The 19,835-nt window shown below is 52.4% G+C and overlaps 1 protein-coding gene across 1 annotated transcript in view; it reads left to right on the forward strand.

Moving 5' to 3' along the window:
* LOC133346533 (TLC domain-containing protein 4-B-like) overlaps positions 1-19,835 on the forward strand; it is a 38,757-nt gene that overhangs the window by 10,161 nt on the left and 8,761 nt on the right. The window contains exons 2-3 of the mRNA XM_061558179.1: positions 5,824-6,092; positions 9,464-9,553. Coding sequence (XP_061414163.1) covers positions 5,914-6,092; positions 9,464-9,553 — 269 coding nt within the window. The 5' untranslated portion in view covers positions 5,824-5,913. The remainder of the gene's footprint in view (positions 1-5,823; positions 6,093-9,463; positions 9,554-19,835) is intronic.

The raw sequence follows: 19,835 nt of genomic DNA on the forward strand, positions 1-19,835 counted from the left end.
GTACTCGCTCGAAATCCCTCACGTTTCGTTAGATTGTGTTGTGTTGTGTTATTGTTATAATGTTCTTCAATGCTTCGTGTCTTTTTGCGTGTTGGCCCTTTACACCCGCATTGCTTTTCAGGTTGCAATTCAGCCGAGGTCGGCTGGATTTTCTTTAGGGGGGAGGGTGATGTAATGCGGTTGTAAACGGCCCTTCTGAGGTGCCGTCAGGGGGGGAGGAGTTAGGTCACGTGGGGGGAGAGGGGTTGAGTATAGAAGGAGGGGAACCGGAAGAGCAAGGGGAGTGACGGGGAACCAGGAACAGAGGAAGGCCACGAAGGGCGAAGCGGGGTGTGGCGAGATCGCCACGAACACGGGGGGAGCGAGGATCGGCACCGTTGGCCAGCGGTGACCGACCCGAAGCAGCGAGGAGGCTGCAGTCAGCAGCGGGGCTGCACAGAGAGAGTGGGCAGCGGGTCTGCATACAGTGACAGCCAGAGGGTCTGCACATAGGGGTAGCAGCAAGTCTGCAGGGAGGAGGTTACAGTAGATGAAGCAGAGAGTCAGAGGGGTGAGGAAGCTATAATAGCAGTGAATAGCCGGGGGCTACAAATACAGGAGTTATAACAGAGTGCCGTGTGGGTAAAGACGTGAACCTGAATAAAGACACGAAGACAGAAAGAAGTGTTCGAGTCCTTTTATTACACAAGGTAAAGGTGCAGGGCTGCTACTGCAGGAAGGGCCTCCACCAGAGGGAGAGCTTGAGGGTATTTGGTCTCCTCTGTCACACTAACCAGGCATGTTGGTTAGTTGCGTATTCATTTGTACTGTTGGGTGGACAGAAGCAGGGGGTGGGAGGTGAGATTTAAGAAATTCTGCCCCATTGTTTCCACTGCCACGCAAGGAGATGCAGTTGAACCGGTGAAGTTTAGTGCGGTAACCATTACACAAGGGTAGCTGCCTGCATTTCTCAGTTTAAAAAGTTAACCTGTTTATATATCGGCACACTGGATACTGTTTTTAAGTTGTTATGCCGTTCACGGTTTAACAAAAACAACCCGAGTAATAATCAACCTAGCACATGCTTAAAAGTCAACTAAGGTCACTTCTGCAAATGCTCTCCTGGTCTCTTGAAGTCTTGCTCACTTGTTTAAACAAATTAAACTTGAAATGTGCACATGAGCTGATTTCATCACTGTCCCCGCAGTGGACGTGTTGGTGGACACATCACATCCGTTGGCGTAATTACTCGTGACCCCACATATTACACCACAGTGGTAAAATATCGTGGATACACTACTGTGTATGGTTTTGCAGTTGTGCTGTACAGCCCTGGGAGGTGCGTTTTCAGGTTGTACTGTGGGTTATTTGGCCACCATGCCAAACAACACGTGGTATAATCTGAAAATCCGAGAGCAACGGTGTGTGAATAGTTGGATTTGTGAATGGCTGGCACGCGTGTAGAAGATGTTTGTCTGTGATGTAAAGAAATCGACTCTTAACAATCGGCGATTATATCGAGATCCCATCACTGGCAACACAGATGGGTCGGTTACGAGCAGAACTCGCAAGTTTTATAGATTAGGATTGGTGATACGTGAGATTATCCAGCTGGTGGCGTGAGCTTAATCAGTGACTGGAGGAGCGAGTTGGTCGAAGGGTGGAGGAGGATGTGATCGCAGGGTGAGTGCAGATTCTCACATTACGTAAGAATTGGCAGTGCCACTGTGAGAGCGTGAGATGCACTCTGATCGTGTGAGACTTGAGACGTCTGTAAAATCCGTGATTTCCTCTTTATGTGCATGGGAATTTCAGGCAACCAGCCAGCTTAGAGCAGGCTGAGAGCAGTCTGTTTAACACGGAGGCTTTCGCGATCAATATTATTCATAATCAACGTTTTTGGGTTTAGATCGCGTTATTTATAAATGTGTCGTAACCCTCCACCACCCGACACGGCCAATCAGTAAAAAAGTGTCACGTTGACAAAAGACAAATAGTTAACTGCTTTAGCCCTACGGTGTGTTGAAGCGTTAAACGACAACATTTACAATTTGAGTACGACGTTTCGCTGGCGAATTGCCCGATGATGCTGGATGCAATTACCAGCGAAACGTCGTACTCAAATTATAAATGTTGTGGTTTCACGCTTCAACACACCGGTGGGCTAAAGCAGTGAACTATTTGTCTTTTGTCAACGTGACACTTTTTTACTGATTGGCCGTGTCGGGTGGTGGAGGGTTACGACACATTTATAAATAACGCGATCTAAACCCAAAAACGTTGATTATGAATGAGAGCAGTCTCCCAACTCCAGCCCTCATCACCTAACCGCGGTCTCTGCCTTCTTCGTGATTACCAACATTTTCTGTGCATATGCAAATCAAGTGACTGTGCACGGCATGCACCCGATGGTTCATCGTCATGGAATATTTATACCATGCCTCCAATATGGTACACCTCGTGGTATCAGAGCAGAGAGGGGTATTTTAGATGATCACTCGGTAAGGAACTGATTGCAGACCATATGTAATGTTCAAAAACAAATACGGTAAAGACAGTATGTGCTCGAGTCTACCCTCGTTTGTCCACTTCATTTTATTTCAAAAGTTATTTGAAAATAAAGTCTTCAAATTAACCCTAAATTGTTGGTAATCACAGAAAACCTGAACCTTGTGGGTTGAGAAAATTGGCTTAAAGGAATGAAGAAAGCAAGAAACAGTTATTCTGTAGTAGCTATACACCTGTGTACCATGTCCCCTGGCTGTCCTCACCAAAAATTTAAATATTTGTAGAAAATTACTTTTAAGGCTAGTCATGTATGCCATAATATCAGTTTAGTGACATTGGGATGAATGAGAGTGATTTGGTGATGTCACCGGGGTAATGTAATGAAGCTCCAAAATAATTGTTTTCCTCGCATGGGACAGAAGCCTCGGTTAAGAGCTGCCAAAGAGATTGCTTTTAGGGTTGTTTTTCTTGAACTGCAAAGCTAAGCTCACACTGAACCATTTCTCCTCTACAAATCTTTTACAGTTAATTAAATACATTCACCAGTTGAATCGGCCAATACAGCCACTGTATTAGCATAGTTCAAAAACTAATACCATCTTTGTAATGTCCTTATAAAAGAGGCACGCCATATGTATAGCAGCACGTGTTTACCCATGGGCACACGTGTGTCCGGGCACAGAGAAGATGCCCAGCGCTAAGACTCGAAATCAGGTTCTCATCTTTGCAGGCTCAGGCCTGAAATTACCATTATTCACCCACTGATTATAAAAAAAATGCACCCAGGGCTCGAACTCCCAATTTCATTGGCGCTGGCTTGAACATATCAATTCTGATGAGATAAAATAACCCATTTACAGGGCTGAAACCCAGGATTTTGCTGGTGGTGTTGTCTCGGTGCCTCTATCGGGCAGCTGTTATGAACCCACTGAGAAAAACACACCCAGACTGAGGACTTGAACCCAGGATGTCGGCGGTGCCTCTGACCCAACTATTTATGTACCCACTGAGAAAGACGACCAGTCCCAGGACTGGAACGCAAGATCTCGGCAGTGCTAGCTCTGTGCCTCTGACCTGTCCCCCTGAGAGAGACACGCAGACCTATGACTTGAATGCAAGGTATCGGAGTAGTTCTGTTTGTATGTTTAACTTTTTTCACACTGTACGTAGCCAACCGTGCCAATCGGAGGTTTTGGCTCCGGCGATCAGAATCAACTTCCATTGTGGCCGCCTCATTCCTTTTTAAAGCTAAGGATCGTGGTGTCCCAGGCTTGCTGTGGTGTGTGGCTCGGCCGAGATTGAGTTTCACGTCAATAAACTTTAGCCTGGAGGCCTGGCGCAGAGTCAGGCGGTGTAACGTGACCACCACCACCGGTGGCGAGGGCGTCCCCCTTGCCTTTGGAGAGCTATTCTCAGCTGCTTTTGTAACGCCCCTTGCCGACCTTGGGAACCACGAAAGCAAATATAAAAATAACAATACAAACATTAAATTAAGAAAAGTCAAAGTACAGTTATTCCTTGATCTACGGAAACTAAATTTACGGAATTTAAATGTAACGTAAATTAGATATTAAGGAATGAAGTCGACATACGTTACGCTAAATTGGCGTTTACGGAATTTAGAATCTCTAACTTAATAGACTTATTTTGAGAATTATTGTTATTAATATCCTATCATCAAATTGTAGTGATTTGAAGCTTTCGTGACTGCAGGAATTCATACTCTTTGGTTCTTTCGGTAAAGTCACGTAGATAGAAAAATAACTAATAGATCACGACGTTTCGATCGCAACACAAGCAATCGTCTTCAGGTGAAACAATACAGCAGGCGGACTGCTGAGGCAGGAAGATATGTAGCGAGAGAGCGACTGCAACCAAAGGTTATAGACGTTTGTGATGGGTATAACCCAAGGGTAAGTGGGCAGGGCTAGGGATGGAATTTGCAAGTAAATGTAAGATCGCAAAGCTCGCATACCTGGCTAATCCGAGGAGGGGAGGGAGGGGAGGGGCTGCCGTAACGGGCGAGAGGGTGGGGGTGAAACCTACAGAGGGAACAAGGTGATAGAAAAAATATCAAACTTGGCAAACTTAGAAATGTTATGCAACTCAGAGAGTCGGCCAGCACAACAGTTATCACTTCACCTGGTTGAATCTTGGTTGATCAACGTCCTTATTTCTTGGGGCTGAATTTGTTTTCTCCATAGGAATGTATCTCCAGTCATATAATGAAAGTCAATGGGGAAAATGGGGTTTGATATACGGAATTGCGCTTAAAATTAATCATTATGCTCGTGATGCTTTCGTTCAATAGTGTATGTAAGAATCGATCATCTGATAACGATACATTGTAGCTGATGGCGTAAACAAAACAAACAAATAAACACCAATCAGGAAAACATTCCAAGAAAAGATAGACAAGAATGTAATCTTGAACCAAAGTGATTCTTACATTCTATATAAATTCATGTACATAATGGGATGCTAATCTTTTTAATCTATTGTCATATCGCTACCATGATTCCATTCAGAAATCCATCATCACTGTTGTTACTTCCTGGTCTATAAAATGAGCACCACTAAAATGTGGGAGTCAACAATGGTTGCCCATTGTATCTTCCTGTTCCTGCCACTGGTTCAGGCCTGGCCGTGCAGACGAGTGCTGCTCATGCTTGCTTGAAACGGCAAACTTGCAATATTTGTTTTCAAATTTGCTTAACCAAGCACAGAGGAGGGTTCTGCTTGGGTCGTTTGGCCAATCCTTTGTTGATATTTCACCATACCGTGGAAATGGGGGGGGGGGGACCCGAGATAACCCAGCAATGTAAGGCATGGTCACACATCCCCAATCCAGAGCTCTTGAGGCAGGGGTCGGTGGGTCAGATCGATTTGTGAAACCGCCAGCCCGCTGGACTGTCAGGTGGCCAGGAGATGGCATCAATGTGAATGAGTTCGTAGACCCGTTTGTGTGCACCATTGCACAATACAGTGCCCTCGTGTGCACGGGTTTTCTTTGGGCACTCCCGTTTACTCCCACACGCAAACTACTCGTGAAAAAGGAATTGGCCAAACATCCGAATGCAGAATCTTTCTGAAAAACCTTTATAAGGCTTTCCTGGATAAATATTTCACAGTGGTTAGCACACTGCTCTGATTTATGAGTGGAGGGTTATATTTGGAGAAGTTCTGACCACCCTGCTTCATCTACCATAACGGAGACAGCAATTGGAGGCCTTCAACCAGCAGTGAATTTACAAAGGTCTGTAATTGATTTAGTATTATAATGTATTGCTTCACAGATCTCCACATTTTCTTCTGCTTTGTTGTCTCATTTTGCAGGGAACAGGACGTCAGCATTGTAAGGAGAGTGTGGGGGAGAGCTTCGGAGTGAGAGCATCACAGCGAACAAGAGAGAGGGGAAGAGGGAAGATGTCCGGCATTGTGAGTCGCGTGTCGGAGGGCCAGACGGCCGTGAGCTGCTTCATCGCAGCTGCGAGCTTCGTGCTCTTCCAGGTGCTCTTCCACTGGGGCAGCGCCCTGCTGAGTCGCCCCTTCTGCGTCGACGTCGCCAAGATGTCGAGGCAGGCGCAGATCGAGTGGCACTCGAGGTGAGGGCTCCCACGTCCCGTCCGCGATCCATATTACCTGGCGCCAGGGCCGCAGCAGAGCCGAACAGTGACTCTCTCCTCACTTCATCACCACTGTCTCAATTCAGCTTTTCCCCTTGGTTTTTAATTGACGTGTTCATTAGTGTACTTTATTAGTCTCATTACCACCACCTTTAGGTCTTCCCCTTTTTTCACCGGCCTCTGGGTGCCACACCAATGCCAGTCTCGATAACCTGCCCTCCTCCATCCTCAACACATGCCCCGCCCATTGCAGCCTGGTCTTACCCAGAAATGTTGACACCATGTGACTAAAATATATTTTCTCGAGTTGAAATGCAATGTTAGATTTGAAGTCATGAATAGTTCCGACTAAATACTGTACAATCTTTCATGATCATATGCGGTAGGCATAAACTAGAGCCGTACATTTGAACTGCCCTGTTACATTATACTACTCTACAAAAATGGTCTTGAAACCCAAGAAATTTGGTCAGTGAGGAAGAGCTTTCTTCTTTCAAAAACGTACATGTACTGCAGTTTAGTGGTTACACATTACTGAGTGCTGGGGGAGTTTATTATTGAATGTGCAAACCACTATGCCATCACTCTACCCCTGATAACGAAATAAATGAGAGAACACAAATAAGTTATGTGGTTTGCATCTTCATCTAAGGTAATTTAGGCAACATTCTGTTTAAATCTGCACATTTAACTTCTCGCCGTGTGCATTGAAGGGAACGGTGCTGCATGGCTGAGCGAGGCAAGTGCAGTCAGTGCACGAGTGTCTTATCTGCCCTGGCTAACTCTCCACCGATTCTGGAACTTGTCCGGGCGTAAAGAGTGAGCGCTGACCTTAACCACGAAGCCATGGATTCTTGTGCAGCTCTTTTAGACCATTGATGGTCCAAATGATCCATCGTGGACACGGAGAGCCTGGTTCCAGCCTAGCCTGGGTTAAGCTTTCATCGGAGTGACCGTGGAAATGAGGTGCGGGGGAAGAGTAGGAGCATAATGATTAATTGATTGACACTTATTCTTAAGCTCAAGATACGTGCCTGTGTAAAGGTCGATGTATTCGATTCTTATACGTTGTGATGTTTTTGTGTTATCCCTGCATCCACTAGTGGCCTCTACATTAACCCCGATTGTAAAAAAAACAAATAAGTTTTACGATTCTTCGAATAGAATTATGACCTTGAATCAGGACAATTCATTGAACCGCCGGGGTTGGGGAGAGTGGGCTGTGAGGTTAATCATAAGACCCCTTGTGAGCAGCTGACCATGTGTCGTAACTCCACCACTCTCAGTATGTCGTAACAGCCTTATCTCGAGATGCTATGCACACGACCAAAGTGTCAGTGTCTACCTGCTCGTACCAGCTTGGGGAGGTAACCATTTCCATGGACAGCTCTGTGCCAGTGGAGTGATCGGTCGAGAAGAACAACCAAGTCGGTTGTATCTGGAGGAGAAGAGAAAAAACAATGTCTCGTGCCTGAACATGAAGAGCGAGAGGAGGTTAGATTCTGAGATGGCCAGGGTGGGGGATGAAGTCCCAGTGGTGTCTCACTGAGCGGCGGCGATCGAGTTGAGAGAAGTCCTGGGACCCGCTGAGTGTGGGAGTGCAGTATAAGGGAGAAACATCCACAGTTTCATCAGGACATCCAGAAAGGTAGAAGAATTCCCAAATGTAGAAAGGGACTTCATTGATTTTAAATATGTTACACGTAGTTAAATCTCCATTATCCGTGGGCAGACTATCCTGGTTGTGGAATAACCATGCTTGATGATTAAAGGAAAATAGCAATCGAAAATGTTACAGTATTCCACGCTCATTCACACCTTTTACGCCCATGCTGCTTCTATTATTAGCTGCTCTTCACTCTTGACTCATGACCGATTACTTTAGGAACAATAAAACAAGGTGGCGCACATTCCACACCTTCACCCGCTGTGTACATGGGTAAAATATTAAATACGTTGTACAGTCTTTTCCATGATTTGCATTAACGATGTTTTTCTTTATCCGGGTGACCCGTCCCGATGATTTCGGATATTTTAGAATTTACGTTACATACACATGTTGCTTCTTATTGGTGTTTAGCGTGAAAATGACATTGTTTGGAAGTGCCCAGAGAAAACCCACAACTGCGCACAGGGAGAGAATGACTCAAACCGCCGCTAGGCAAACAAGGGCCGTCCAGAAGCAGCTTGCCTCGTGCAGGCCTCGTGCAGGCCATACTCCTCTTTGCCCTTGAGGCGGTCGGGCGAGGGCTTGAGTGACCTCGCTGCTGTGGCCAATTCACTTAACGGTCGGCCCGGTTAAACATTTATGACGTCCGTTGGATGCGGTGCGGTGTGGAGCACAAACCGGGGTTTGGTCACCGGCCCCGTGCACTTCCTTTATTTATAACCAGACGGACGATGAGTTGACAGATTGCCAGGGTCCATTGCCTCTTGTTGTTGTCATTGTAATAGCAACAATGGTAATAGGTTATGACGGAAAGCCGGAGCAGGAGGATCGTGCTTAAATTGGTATGTTTGGCCAATTATTTTTTTAAAGAGTAAACTGATTCAAATTAGTTGTTTTATCTCGGGTTAGATTGTGTAGTTAATACCTGATGATGCTGGATGTAATCCAGCTAAACGTCGTGTATAATTTTCAAAATTGTATTGCACTTTCAACAAACCGGTTCTCTGAAAAACAATCAATTGCCACGTTTGTCCGGGTGACAACTTGATTTGTTCGGCTGTGGTGGGTGGTGGCAGTTGCAAAGCTCTAATTGACATATCCAGACGAAAATTTTCATTATTAATCATCACATTGGTTGCGAAAGCCTATGTGTGAAATTAAAGGGCGTTTTTTTGTTGCATGGGTGGAAACCAAAGAACACATTCAGTCGTGCGTGCAACTGAATGTCTGCTTACTGCCATCTCCTGGCCACCTTCACACCCCAGTGGGTTTGGAACGTTCACTGATATGTGTGATCTAGCAACCCTTGCCTCTCGAAGCACTGCTATATTTGCCTTCACTGTAATTTTTTTCCCTCAGTTATCTTGATAACTGGAGGCTTTGGTAGCCACTTTCAGAGTGGGCTTTCTCCGGTCGCTTCTACACTATGTCCATCACTTCTGCTGGACCCACCAGTGCACTATTTCACATCATCTAACCACACCTTTCGTTCGTGGCGTCCACCCCGTTTACCTGCAGCCACACGGACGTCCACAGATGACCCATCTTCGCTCTGAATGGTCTTCGACTTTCTCTCTCCACGTAGTTGTGCTGGATTGGAGGCATGAAATGACACTTGCCTTCACCGCTTGTCGTTGTTCTTGTGGTTGAGAGTTGTTTCCACCTGCCTGTGCTGTTGCAGGGTGGTGTCCACTGCCCACGCCTGCATCGTGGGACCCATCTGCCTGTACCTGCTGTGGTTCGACGACGGCGTCAACGCCGACCCCATCTGGTGGGTGTCCCCTACTGATCCAATGTAGCCCAGTGTAGCATAGTTGGGTCCTGACAAGCTACCCACCAAAACAAATCCGCTTTAGTGAAGCTCATTTTCAACGATTAAATGCAGCCAGCCGAGTCCAACTGTGGGGGTCGTTAGCCCCCGAGATCCCTCCCTCGATAATGCTAACGGCCGGGCTAGCATCATCAATCGCCCCCCCGCTGCTAAGCGAACCGCTGCTAAGTTCCTCACCCATGGGGTGGGAGCCGTCGCCCGAGGATTCCACTCCACCGCGGGTCCGCGTAGCAGGCATGGTTAATTACGTACGCGCACACCCACACACACAGCTCTGTACGGCACTCACTCTTGCGCTTCTCTGCGCCGCGCTGGCCGCTCACGTTACAATCGCGCACCTGGGGTACGCCGATTACGCACGCCGCGAGCTTACGCACACACAGTACCACACGCGTTCCCACACGCAACCCGCGCGCTCAGCTCCGCGCAGCGCTCACTCCCGTGGCGAACCACTGTGCACACAGCGCACCCACACGCTCACACTGCACGACAAGATCACGCGAGACCACGCTTCGCTATTAATGATTTATTATATGCCACCTGCGAATTGATGTTGAATCAGTGAGTCGACGAGGCTGGCCTATTCCACTAAACCTGTACCTATTCCCTATTTATCGGCTATGATTCTAATTCCCCTTCTTACTCACTGTTAAGTGTCCACGGCGGTCCGCTGATCCTTCTGTTAACCGCGTGCCTCGGTGCGTCGCACGGACGTCCGGGTCGCTGGCTCGAGCTGCGTCTGGTCGCCTGGCGCTGGAGTAAGAGAGCGATTTCCCCTCTGCGCTCCTCTATTTATCCTCCCTACCTCCCAAAGGGGATGCTGCGCTGAACAATGGGCTCGTGCACCCCAAGCCCGCGCACCGCAGTCCCCAGGCGCTGTTGATATGCTAATCAGTGTGCTGCGTGCAAGGCGTAAATCCTAATTACTCCCTTACCCTTCCTACCAATGGGGCTTGCGCGCTCAAGCGCAATTATCCCAACCCTCCATGACTATGCGCAACAGCCCCTGTGACCCCGCTATTCATGCTGTCCCGTGCCTCCCCTGCTCGCCCCGTCGACCCGTGGGAGTGTGTGTGGGGGGAAATGCGCCTCAACCGCGGTGGCCGAATGCCCCACGCCACGACCTACCATATTAAGGCCGGCCGCAGCGCCGCGGTGCCACGTAGCACGGGGAGGTCATCCAATTCCCTGATCGCCGGAAACCGTGAGAATTAATCCCGATAAGGGTCTCTCGGATAAAAACCGGTCGATCAGGTGACCTTCCCTTCCAGCTCTATGGGGGGGGGGGGGTGCGTGCGGGTGTGTGCTTATGTGGGGCGGGTGATGGGGGGCAGTGCGGTGGGGGAAGCCGGGCGGCTCCCTGGTTCGGCAGAGCGGCCCCGTCGTTGTGGCACCACATAGCCCCCCGGGGTGCCAGTCCCCGTCCCGGGTTGACTGGAGCACCTCGCCTGGGTTGCCCCCACGAGGTATCGCCGCGGGGTCCGCGGGATTCGCCCGGCCCTTGTGGCTGGCCTCGGGGGTGGCGGCTCCGTCTCCTGGGGCTCCGGCGGTGGTCTCCTCCTCCATTCCAACGGCTCCCCTCGGCCTCTGGCACCTGCGGGCTGGGGAACAAACTCAGAGGCGGTGGGGTTTAAGGGTCGCCGTCCTCGTCGCCCCCGGCCCCGCCCGGGGCCCCTCGGAGCCCGGGGCTCCGTGGGGCCCATGTACTGCGCGAGGCCCCCGGGCACGGGGGGTGGGGGGACCCCGGGGTTTCGGGGTACTTGGACGGCGGGGCTCCCCCCCTCGGGGGCTGCTCGCCACGGCTTCAGTCGGCGGATGTTGACCACCATCTCCCGGCCCCTCTCTCCTCCCTGAATCAGCACCGTCCATGGTGAGATCTGCCGTCTCACAATCCAGGGTCCTCGCCAGTAGGTGGTCAGCTTCCCCACCTGTCCGGCACCGACGCGGGGAGTGTACAGCCACACCTCGGAGCCCGCAGTGTAGAAGGGGGGCTCCATACGGGGTCGGGCGCCCTGCTCTTGCCGCTGGTGCGCGGCCTCTCCGTGCGGGCAGGCTCGGCCCCTGGCCCCTCGCAGGGTCTCCAGCAAGTGCTCCACGGGGTGGCTCCCTTCCTCCCGTTGCGGCGGAGGAACACCGAACAGCAGATCTGCGGGCAGGCGAGACTCGCGACCAAACATCATTAGGAACGGGGTCTGTCCTGTAGAGGTGTGAACGGCGGTGGTGTAGGCGAACAGGGCATAGGGAAGGTGTTCGTCCCAGTCCTGTTGATTCGCGGCCGCCATGCGTTTAAGCTTCCCGGCCAGAGTCTGGTTCATCCTCTCTACCATCCCGTTCGCCTGGGGGTGATACGCCGTGGTTCGGTCCTTCTGGATCCCGAACTCTCGGCACAGCGCCTGAAATAATTCGGCCTCGAATTCACTACCCTGGTCGGTAATGACTCGTTCGGGGATCCCGCACTTAAGTACATAGTTTTCCACGAAGGCCCGGGCCACTACAAGGGCTGTTTTATCTGGGATAGCCACCGCCACGGGGTAGCGGGTGAAGTATTCCACCGCTACGAGAATATATCGGTTGCCCCGGTGGGATCGTGGAAAGGGCCCCTGCAGGTCGATTCCGACCAACTGATTCGTCCGACTGACTCGGAACGGCCTCAGGGGTACCTGGTACCTCGCCGGCTTTTGCCCACACTGCTGACAGGCCCGGCAGCCCTGCACCCAGGCGGCCACATCTTGTGCCAATTTGGGCCAGAGATACTGGCGACGCAGGGTCTCCCGGGTGCGCCGTTCCCCATCATGGCCCCCGAGTGGGTGGTCATGCACCAGCCGTAGCAGCTGGGGTCGCACCTGGGCAGGAACACAGATGCCCCCCGGCTGGCCGGCCTCGGTTAACTCCCGTACCACTCCGTTCCGCACACACAACCGGGCATACAAACCGCTCCAGGGTCCTGGTAGGGCGCTCTTTTCCTCCCGCAGTGCCGCCTCCACTGCCGCCAGATCCGGATCTCGCTGCTGGGTCTGTCTCAGCTGCTCGTCGTTTAGGCCCGGGAAGGCGCAGCCGACGTCCTCCTGGATCCGTCCGATCGGGTCCCGAGCCGCGGGTCCCGCGCTTGCCGGGCGGTCGACGGGATCCTCAGTGCCACCTGTGAGGGTTTCTGTGGCGCACACTGCACTCTCCCTCGCTGGGGGGGGGTCAGTGGCCGCGGCCTCTCGGGGGTCCGTTGCCTGCCGGCAGCGTCCCGCCGTGAAACACGGGCAGGCCTCCTCCGCCCTCGTCTCGGCGTACACCGTGGGTCGCCTCGATAAGGCGTCCGCGTTTGCATGCGTCCGGCCAGCCCGATACTCGATTTGCAGGTTGTACTCCTGCAACTGCGCCAACCACCGGGCCATCTGCCCCCGCGGCTCCTTGAATGTAAGAAGAAACTGCAGAGCATAATGGTCAGTGCGTACGCGACATCTCCTGCCGTACAAATACGGCCGGAACTGTTTGCATGCGAAAATCACGGCGTACAACTCTTGGCGGGTCACGCAATAGTTCAGCTCGGCCCCACTCAAGGTCCGGCTGGCGTACGCGATGACTCGTTCCGTCCCATCCTGTACCTGTGACAACACCGCGCCCAGCCCGCTGCTGCAGGCGTCGGTGTCCAAAATAAAATCGGTGGTAAAATCGGGGAAAGCGAGGGTGGGGGCGTGGGTGAGGTGGTCTTTGAGAGTGGTGAAGGCCGTCTGGCAGGCCCCCGTCCACTGGTAGGGGTGCTTAGGGGAGGTGAGTTGGGTGAGGGGGCGTGCAATCTCGCTGAATCCCTTTACAAATCGACGATAATAGGTGGCGAGCCCCAAAAATGATCTGATCTCCGTCAGATTCCTTGGCCGTGGCCACTCCACTACGGCGCGTACCTTCTCCGGATCGGTGCGCACGCCTGCCTCGCTGACGCGATGCCCGAGGTACCCCACCTCGCGTTGTGCGATGTAACACTTACGTGGCTTGAGCTTGAGATGAGCCGCTCGCAGCCGCTGGAACACCTCTCGAAGCCTGGACCAATGCTCAGACAAAGATCTACTGAACACTATCACATCGTCCAAGTAAATCAGGCACTGTTCCCACTGCAAGCCCCGCATCACCAACTCCATCAACCGCTGGAACGTCGCGGGCGCGTTAGTGAGTCCGAACGGCAACACTCGAAACTCAAACAGGCCCATCGGGGTGGTGAATGCTGTTTTTGGCCGATCCTCCTCCGTCATCTCCACCTGCCAGTAACCGGACGCCAGATCGAGGGTGGAAAAATACCGCGCTCCTGCGAGACTGTCGAAGGTGTCGTCGATGCGAGGTATGGGGAAGGCATCGCCGAGCGTGACTGCGTTTAGTTTACGGTAATCGACGCAGAATCGGGTTGACCCATCCTTTTTCGTTACTAGTACCACCGGGGCTGACCAGGGGCTCGCCGAGGGCTGAATTATGTTATCGCGAAGCATGTCCCCAACTGCCTCTTTGATTTGGACGCGTTCGGGTGCGCCCACTCGGTACGCAGGGAGTTTGATGGGTCGGGCTGCACCGGTGTCAATTTGATGCTTAACAAGGTCGGTCCGACCCACGTCCGAGTCGTGTTCGCTGAACACGTCGGCATACTCCCGCAGTAACTCGCGCAACCGATCGGCCTCTCCCTTAGGTAAATCCGCCCATGGAACATGTAACGCGTCGAGCAGGGGAACGACCTCGGCTCGGGGAGTCGGGCCGACTCGCCAGGCCAGGTCCTGGTCACCCTCAGGACGCCCGGGGTCCTCAGCCCAGAGTGCGAACACCGAGTCGTTAGAGTGGCGTGCGTGCAGGGGGTGTACGGTGGCTATTGGGGTGCGCCGTCGCAGTATCGCTGGGGTATTGTGGGGGTTAAACATCCGCATAAACAATCGGTCCCCATCTGCGTTTACCAATGTGGCGGATCCCACTAACCCATACCGTTTTGCCAACTCCGGGTGAGGAGTTAGCATTACCTCTCCTGATGGTCGGAGCGCGGGGTCGATGGGGGATGTTGCCACCGGCACCAGCATCTCGGTGAGCGGGCCGATGGTGACTGCCGTCGCCAGGATAGCGGCCACAGGTGCGAAGCGGGGGCGCGTCGGTTCTCGTCCCAAGAATGGTATCCGCTCGCCGTTGCTCTCCATGGTGGCGCATCGCTGGCGGGGTTGCACGTTGAGTCCCAGCCGTTCTAAGAGGTCGGTACCTGCGATACACTCGTGACACAACGCACTCGACACGTAGAACTCCTGGGTGCACACCTGACTGCCTATGCGGACCTCTAGGGTGGCTCTCCCCAGCAGCCCCATTCCGGCTCCGCTCGCAGTGTGCAGCGCGCGGTCCGGTGCCTGCAGGTGACGCACGTCGACCCCGATCGCGCTGCAGTGCGCTGCGCTCACGAGCGAGGCCACCGCCCCCGTGTCCAGCAGGATTCGGGTACGCACCCCGTTTACCTCCCCTTCCACCAGCGACGTGGCCCCCGTGATCCCCGCCACCAGCTCCCGCAGCCAGTCGCCGGGAGTCACCGTTTCCGTGGGCGTTGTTGCTGGAACCTGTGTGGAGATCACTCGCTCGCCATTATTCTCATTATCGTCTATTTGTATCGGGACCGCGTCGATTGCACCCCTAGTTGGTCCGCTCACTAGGAGGCGTTGGAGTTTAACCCCCGCGCCTGCCTAGCTCGGGTGATTTCAGGACAGTCTCTCACTAGATGCCCTCGGCGATCGCACATATAACATGCCCGGGGAGGGGGGGCGGTTCCGTAGCGGGTCCCCTGTCCGCTCCCTCCCCCCCCATTACGCCGCTGTCCACCCTCTGCCTCTAGTCGGGCTACCCTCCCAGATAACCCTCCCACCGTGGCGCGTAGGTCCCCCATTTCGGATCGGATGGTCTCGACGGAGGATTGCAGTTGGGTCATATTTTTATTCGTTTCCTCGCGTACCTGGGTTACCCTCTCACCTACTTGGTTTACCTTGTTGTCTATCTGGGTTACCTGGCCGGAGACATCCTTTATACCCGTTTGTATACCGGCAACCCATCCCGGAGTTGTCTCGCGGGACACTGGAGGCTCTCTTTCCCGGCCCCTTACCGTCCTCGCGAGCTCCTGTTCCTCCTCCTCGTCTTCCGAGAGCAGGCTCGCAATGGCGCGCTCTCGTCCCAGCCCCCGGAGCTGCGCGCGTTCGCTGTGAATTCTTTCACACTTACGTGCGCGCTCGACAAGGGCGTTAAAGGGAAGACGTGGGCAGCTCATGTCTGGCTGCCACCACGCCGTGCGAGACAGGTACCGCTGGATTTTCTTGGCGGCCAGTTCCTCAATAACATCAGTTGAGTACCCCGGGCGTGCGATCTTTGTTAACTCGCGCACATCCTCGGCGTAATCACGTAGATCTTCGCCAGGTTGGCGCCGGCGCGCCTCTAAGGCCGATTTTGCTTCCTCCTCGTCACGCGTGCCAAACCGCTGATCGAGTCGGCGCATCAGCTCCTCTAGCTGTGTCTGTGCGCTCGCGGGTAACGCTTCTACAAAATCGGCTGCCCGCCCATCAAGATTCATATTAAGTTGACGTACTGCCTGCGCGTCCGTCCATCCATTAATTTCCTTGGCCCCTAAGAGATTGCGGGCGAATGCCTTCCACGAAGGGGCCCCCCGGCCGGTAAATATTAGTCTTATTTTAGCGTGAGGTAACGCGGGGGTCCGTACCGCTTCCGACACCAATTTGTGGGGGTCGCTAGCCCCCGAGATCCCTCCCTCGATAATGCTAACGGCCGGGCTAGCATCATCAATCGCCCCCCCGCTGCTAAGCGAACCGCTGCTAAGTTCCTCACCCATGGGGTGGGAGCCGTCGCCCGAGGATTCCACTCCACCGCGGGTCCGCGTAGCAGGCATGGTTAATTACGTACGCGCACACCCACACACACAGCTCTGTACGGCACTCACTCTTGCGCTTCTCTGCGCCGCGCTGGCCGCTCACGTTACAATCGCGCACCTGGGGTACGCCGATTACGCACGCCGCGAGCTTACGCACACACAGTACCACACGCGTTCCCACACGCAACCCGCGCGCTCAGCTCCGCGCAGCGCTCACTCCCGTGGCGAACCACTGTGCACACAGCGCACCCACACGCTCACACTGCACGACAAGATCACGCGAGACCACGCTTCGCTATTAATGATTTATTATATGCCACCTGCGAATTGATGTTGAATCAGTGAGTCGACGAGGCTGGCCTATTCCACTAAACCTGTACCTATTCCCTATTTATCGGCTATGATTCTAATTCCCCTTCTTACTCACTGTTAAGTGTCCACGGCGGTCCGCTGATCCTTCTGTTAACCGCGTGCCTCGGTGCGTCGCACGGACGTCCGGGTCGCTGGCTCGAGCTGCGTCTGGTCGCCTGGCGCTGGAGTAAGAGAGCGATTTCCCCTCTGCGCTCCTCTATTTATCCTCCCTACCTCCCAAAGGGGATGCTGCGCTGAACAATGGGCTCGTGCACCCCAAGCCCGCGCACCGCAGTCCCCAGGCGCTGTTGATATGCTAATCAGTGTGCTGCGTGCAAGGCGTAAATCCTAATTACTCCCTTACCCTTCCTACCAATGGGGCTTGCGCGCTCAAGCGCAATTATCCCAACCCTCCATGACTATGCGCAACAGCCCCTGTGACCCCGCTATTCATGCTGTCCCGTGCCTCCCCTGCTCGCCCCGTCGACCCGTGGGAGTGTGTGTGGGGGGAAATGCGCCTCAACCGCGGTGGCCGAATGCCCCACGCCACGACCTACCATATTAAGGCCGGCCGCAGCGCCGCGGTGCCACGTAGCACGGGGAGGTCATCCAATTCCCTGATCGCCGGAAACCGTGAGAATTAATCCCGATAAGGGTCTCTCGGATAAAAACCGGTCGATCAGGTGACCTTCCCTTCCAGCTCTATGGGGGGGGGGGGGTGCGTGCGGGTGTGTGCTTATGTGGGGCGGGTGATGGGGGGCAGTGCGGTGGGGGAAGCCGGGCGGCTCCCTGGTTCGGCAGAGCGGCCCCGTCGTTGTGGCACCACACAACCGGCCTAAACAAGTCCATCCCAGCTTTGTGTAGTCAAGCTTGAGTCGAGCCATTTTAGCCTGACTATAATAGCCCAGCGAAACTTAGCCTAGCCTACCGAAATTCTATCTAGCTTTTCTCACCCTACACTAGCCTCGCTTCCCTTTGCCTAGTCTAACCCAGCATAGACTCTCCACAAAGTCGTGCTACTCATTTTATCGACCCTTGAGAGATGATGATGATCGTGATGGGGTCGAGTTAACTCCCGGTTGGTTTTTGAATTCACGACATCACAATGATATTTTATTTTACCAGGTAGAGCCCACCGAACTGTATAGTTCTTTTTCAGAAGCTACTTGACCACAAATGATAGCTCAATAAAGTGGCTTATCATGTGGACATTTATAGCAGCTAAATACTCTAAAACGCATATTTATAAATGAGGAAGGAATCCACATGACCATGGGGAGAACATGCAAACTCCAAATATACAGGCGTCCGGGTCGGGTTTGAACCCACGACCTCCTGTATACCGGACGAGGTAGTTAACATCTCGCCACCATGGCGCCCCAATTGTAAGGTGACCTCTCTGACCACAGCAACAGGCAGCCATGTGGGGACAACCGTGAGCCAAAATTATCACTGCCCAAGTCACGTTCCAGTGGTGATTCAATTACTTCTCTCGACAGCGTGCCTGGTCGAGGGCTATAAAAAACCCATCTGGACAGGCGATCTAACAATATCCATTTTTCTGTGAAAGCCCCACTGAGTCTCATGACTTGAGGACGATCCTACGTTGGAATGTTTATCCATTTTCTTTTCTAAACCCTTTCCATCTAAGGTCTAAAGTGTTTTATGCATAAGCTCGGTCATCCATCTCGAATGGTGGAGCATGATGACGCCCTTCAAGGTGATCCAATATGAAGCTTAAGTGTAAAGGTGTGTTGCGATCAGGAACTTGCACTATTGAAAACCCGCTAAATTGATCACGGGGTTTTCCAAAAATAGAAGACAACACAGTAAAAAGCACTATTAGCAAATATGCCATCTCATTTTGTGCTTAGGGCTACCTGTTAGAAATATACAAATGCAATTTGCACTGCAGGCTACCCATTGGCTTTCATACTGCCGCTTACAGACTCCTGAAGACAAACGCATGTTTGTGAGTGTGCCTTCATGCTACAAAATTCAGATAAGCTAGTTTGCCTACATTTGATTTATTAGCTTTATTTTAATGAGCACAGAGTGGTAGCGCAGTGCGCACTGTGTTCTGAACCCATTAGCCATCGGCCGATGGAAAGAAGCAGCAATGATGAGGTGCAGTGGCATCAAGAGCATTGGCCACGTTGACCTCTTGACCTTGGTGAGAGCCAGTCTCCACGTAGTACAATAACCACCGTTTACTTCTCATGAGTGGTGATTCTTCCGTGTTTTATTCCTGGAACAAACTCTCACTGCGCATGAAACAATCATCTTCACTGACCTGCTTACAATCCTCCCTTAAGACCCATCTGTTCTCCCTTTCCTATCTTACTGCTACTCCCTGCTCCGGCCCCCAGCTACGACCAGGCCTACCCCAAACCCCTGTCACTACCTGCACCACAACCCCTACTTAACCGCACCCAACTGTCCTTACTGTCGCCATAACTACACCGCGGCTTTTAATAACCCCATTCTTTATTTTGACCACTTGTCTAATGTACAATTGTATCAGTATTGTAAAGCGCCTTAGACTAAGGCGCTATCTAACTCTACATATAAGATGATAAAAAAACAATATAAGATGAGATCATCGTGATGGTAATGATGATGATGGCTATAGTTGACTTTTGAGTTGTGATTAAAAGCAACACTTGGCTGGATGTGTTTGCACATGTGTATGTATACACAGTATTTATATATACATGTGATTGTGTGTGTGTGTATATATGGGGAGAGGTGGCAGAGTGGATAGCGCCCTGCACCATGAACCCAGCATCCCGAGTTCAATTACCAATCACAGCCAACACCAGTGACAATGATCTGAATCGGTCCTGGGCCTCCCATAGGTTGACTCAGTCTTAAATAAGTACCTGGTGGGGTGTAACACATTCCTTCGAAGTGGGCAGGTAGGAACTTGGTTGGACGGCGCATTCGTGCGATCCGTGTCGCGCGGCGCAAGCTGTGTGGGGCGTCGCGTCACGTGGT

Source organism: Lethenteron reissneri, chromosome 24 (assembly GCF_015708825.2).
Source record: "Lethenteron reissneri isolate LAM-NWPU_2019-01 chromosome 24, ASM1570882v1, whole genome shotgun sequence".
Taxonomy (NCBI): Eukaryota; Metazoa; Chordata; class Hyperoartia; order Petromyzontiformes; family Petromyzontidae; genus Lethenteron; species Lethenteron reissneri.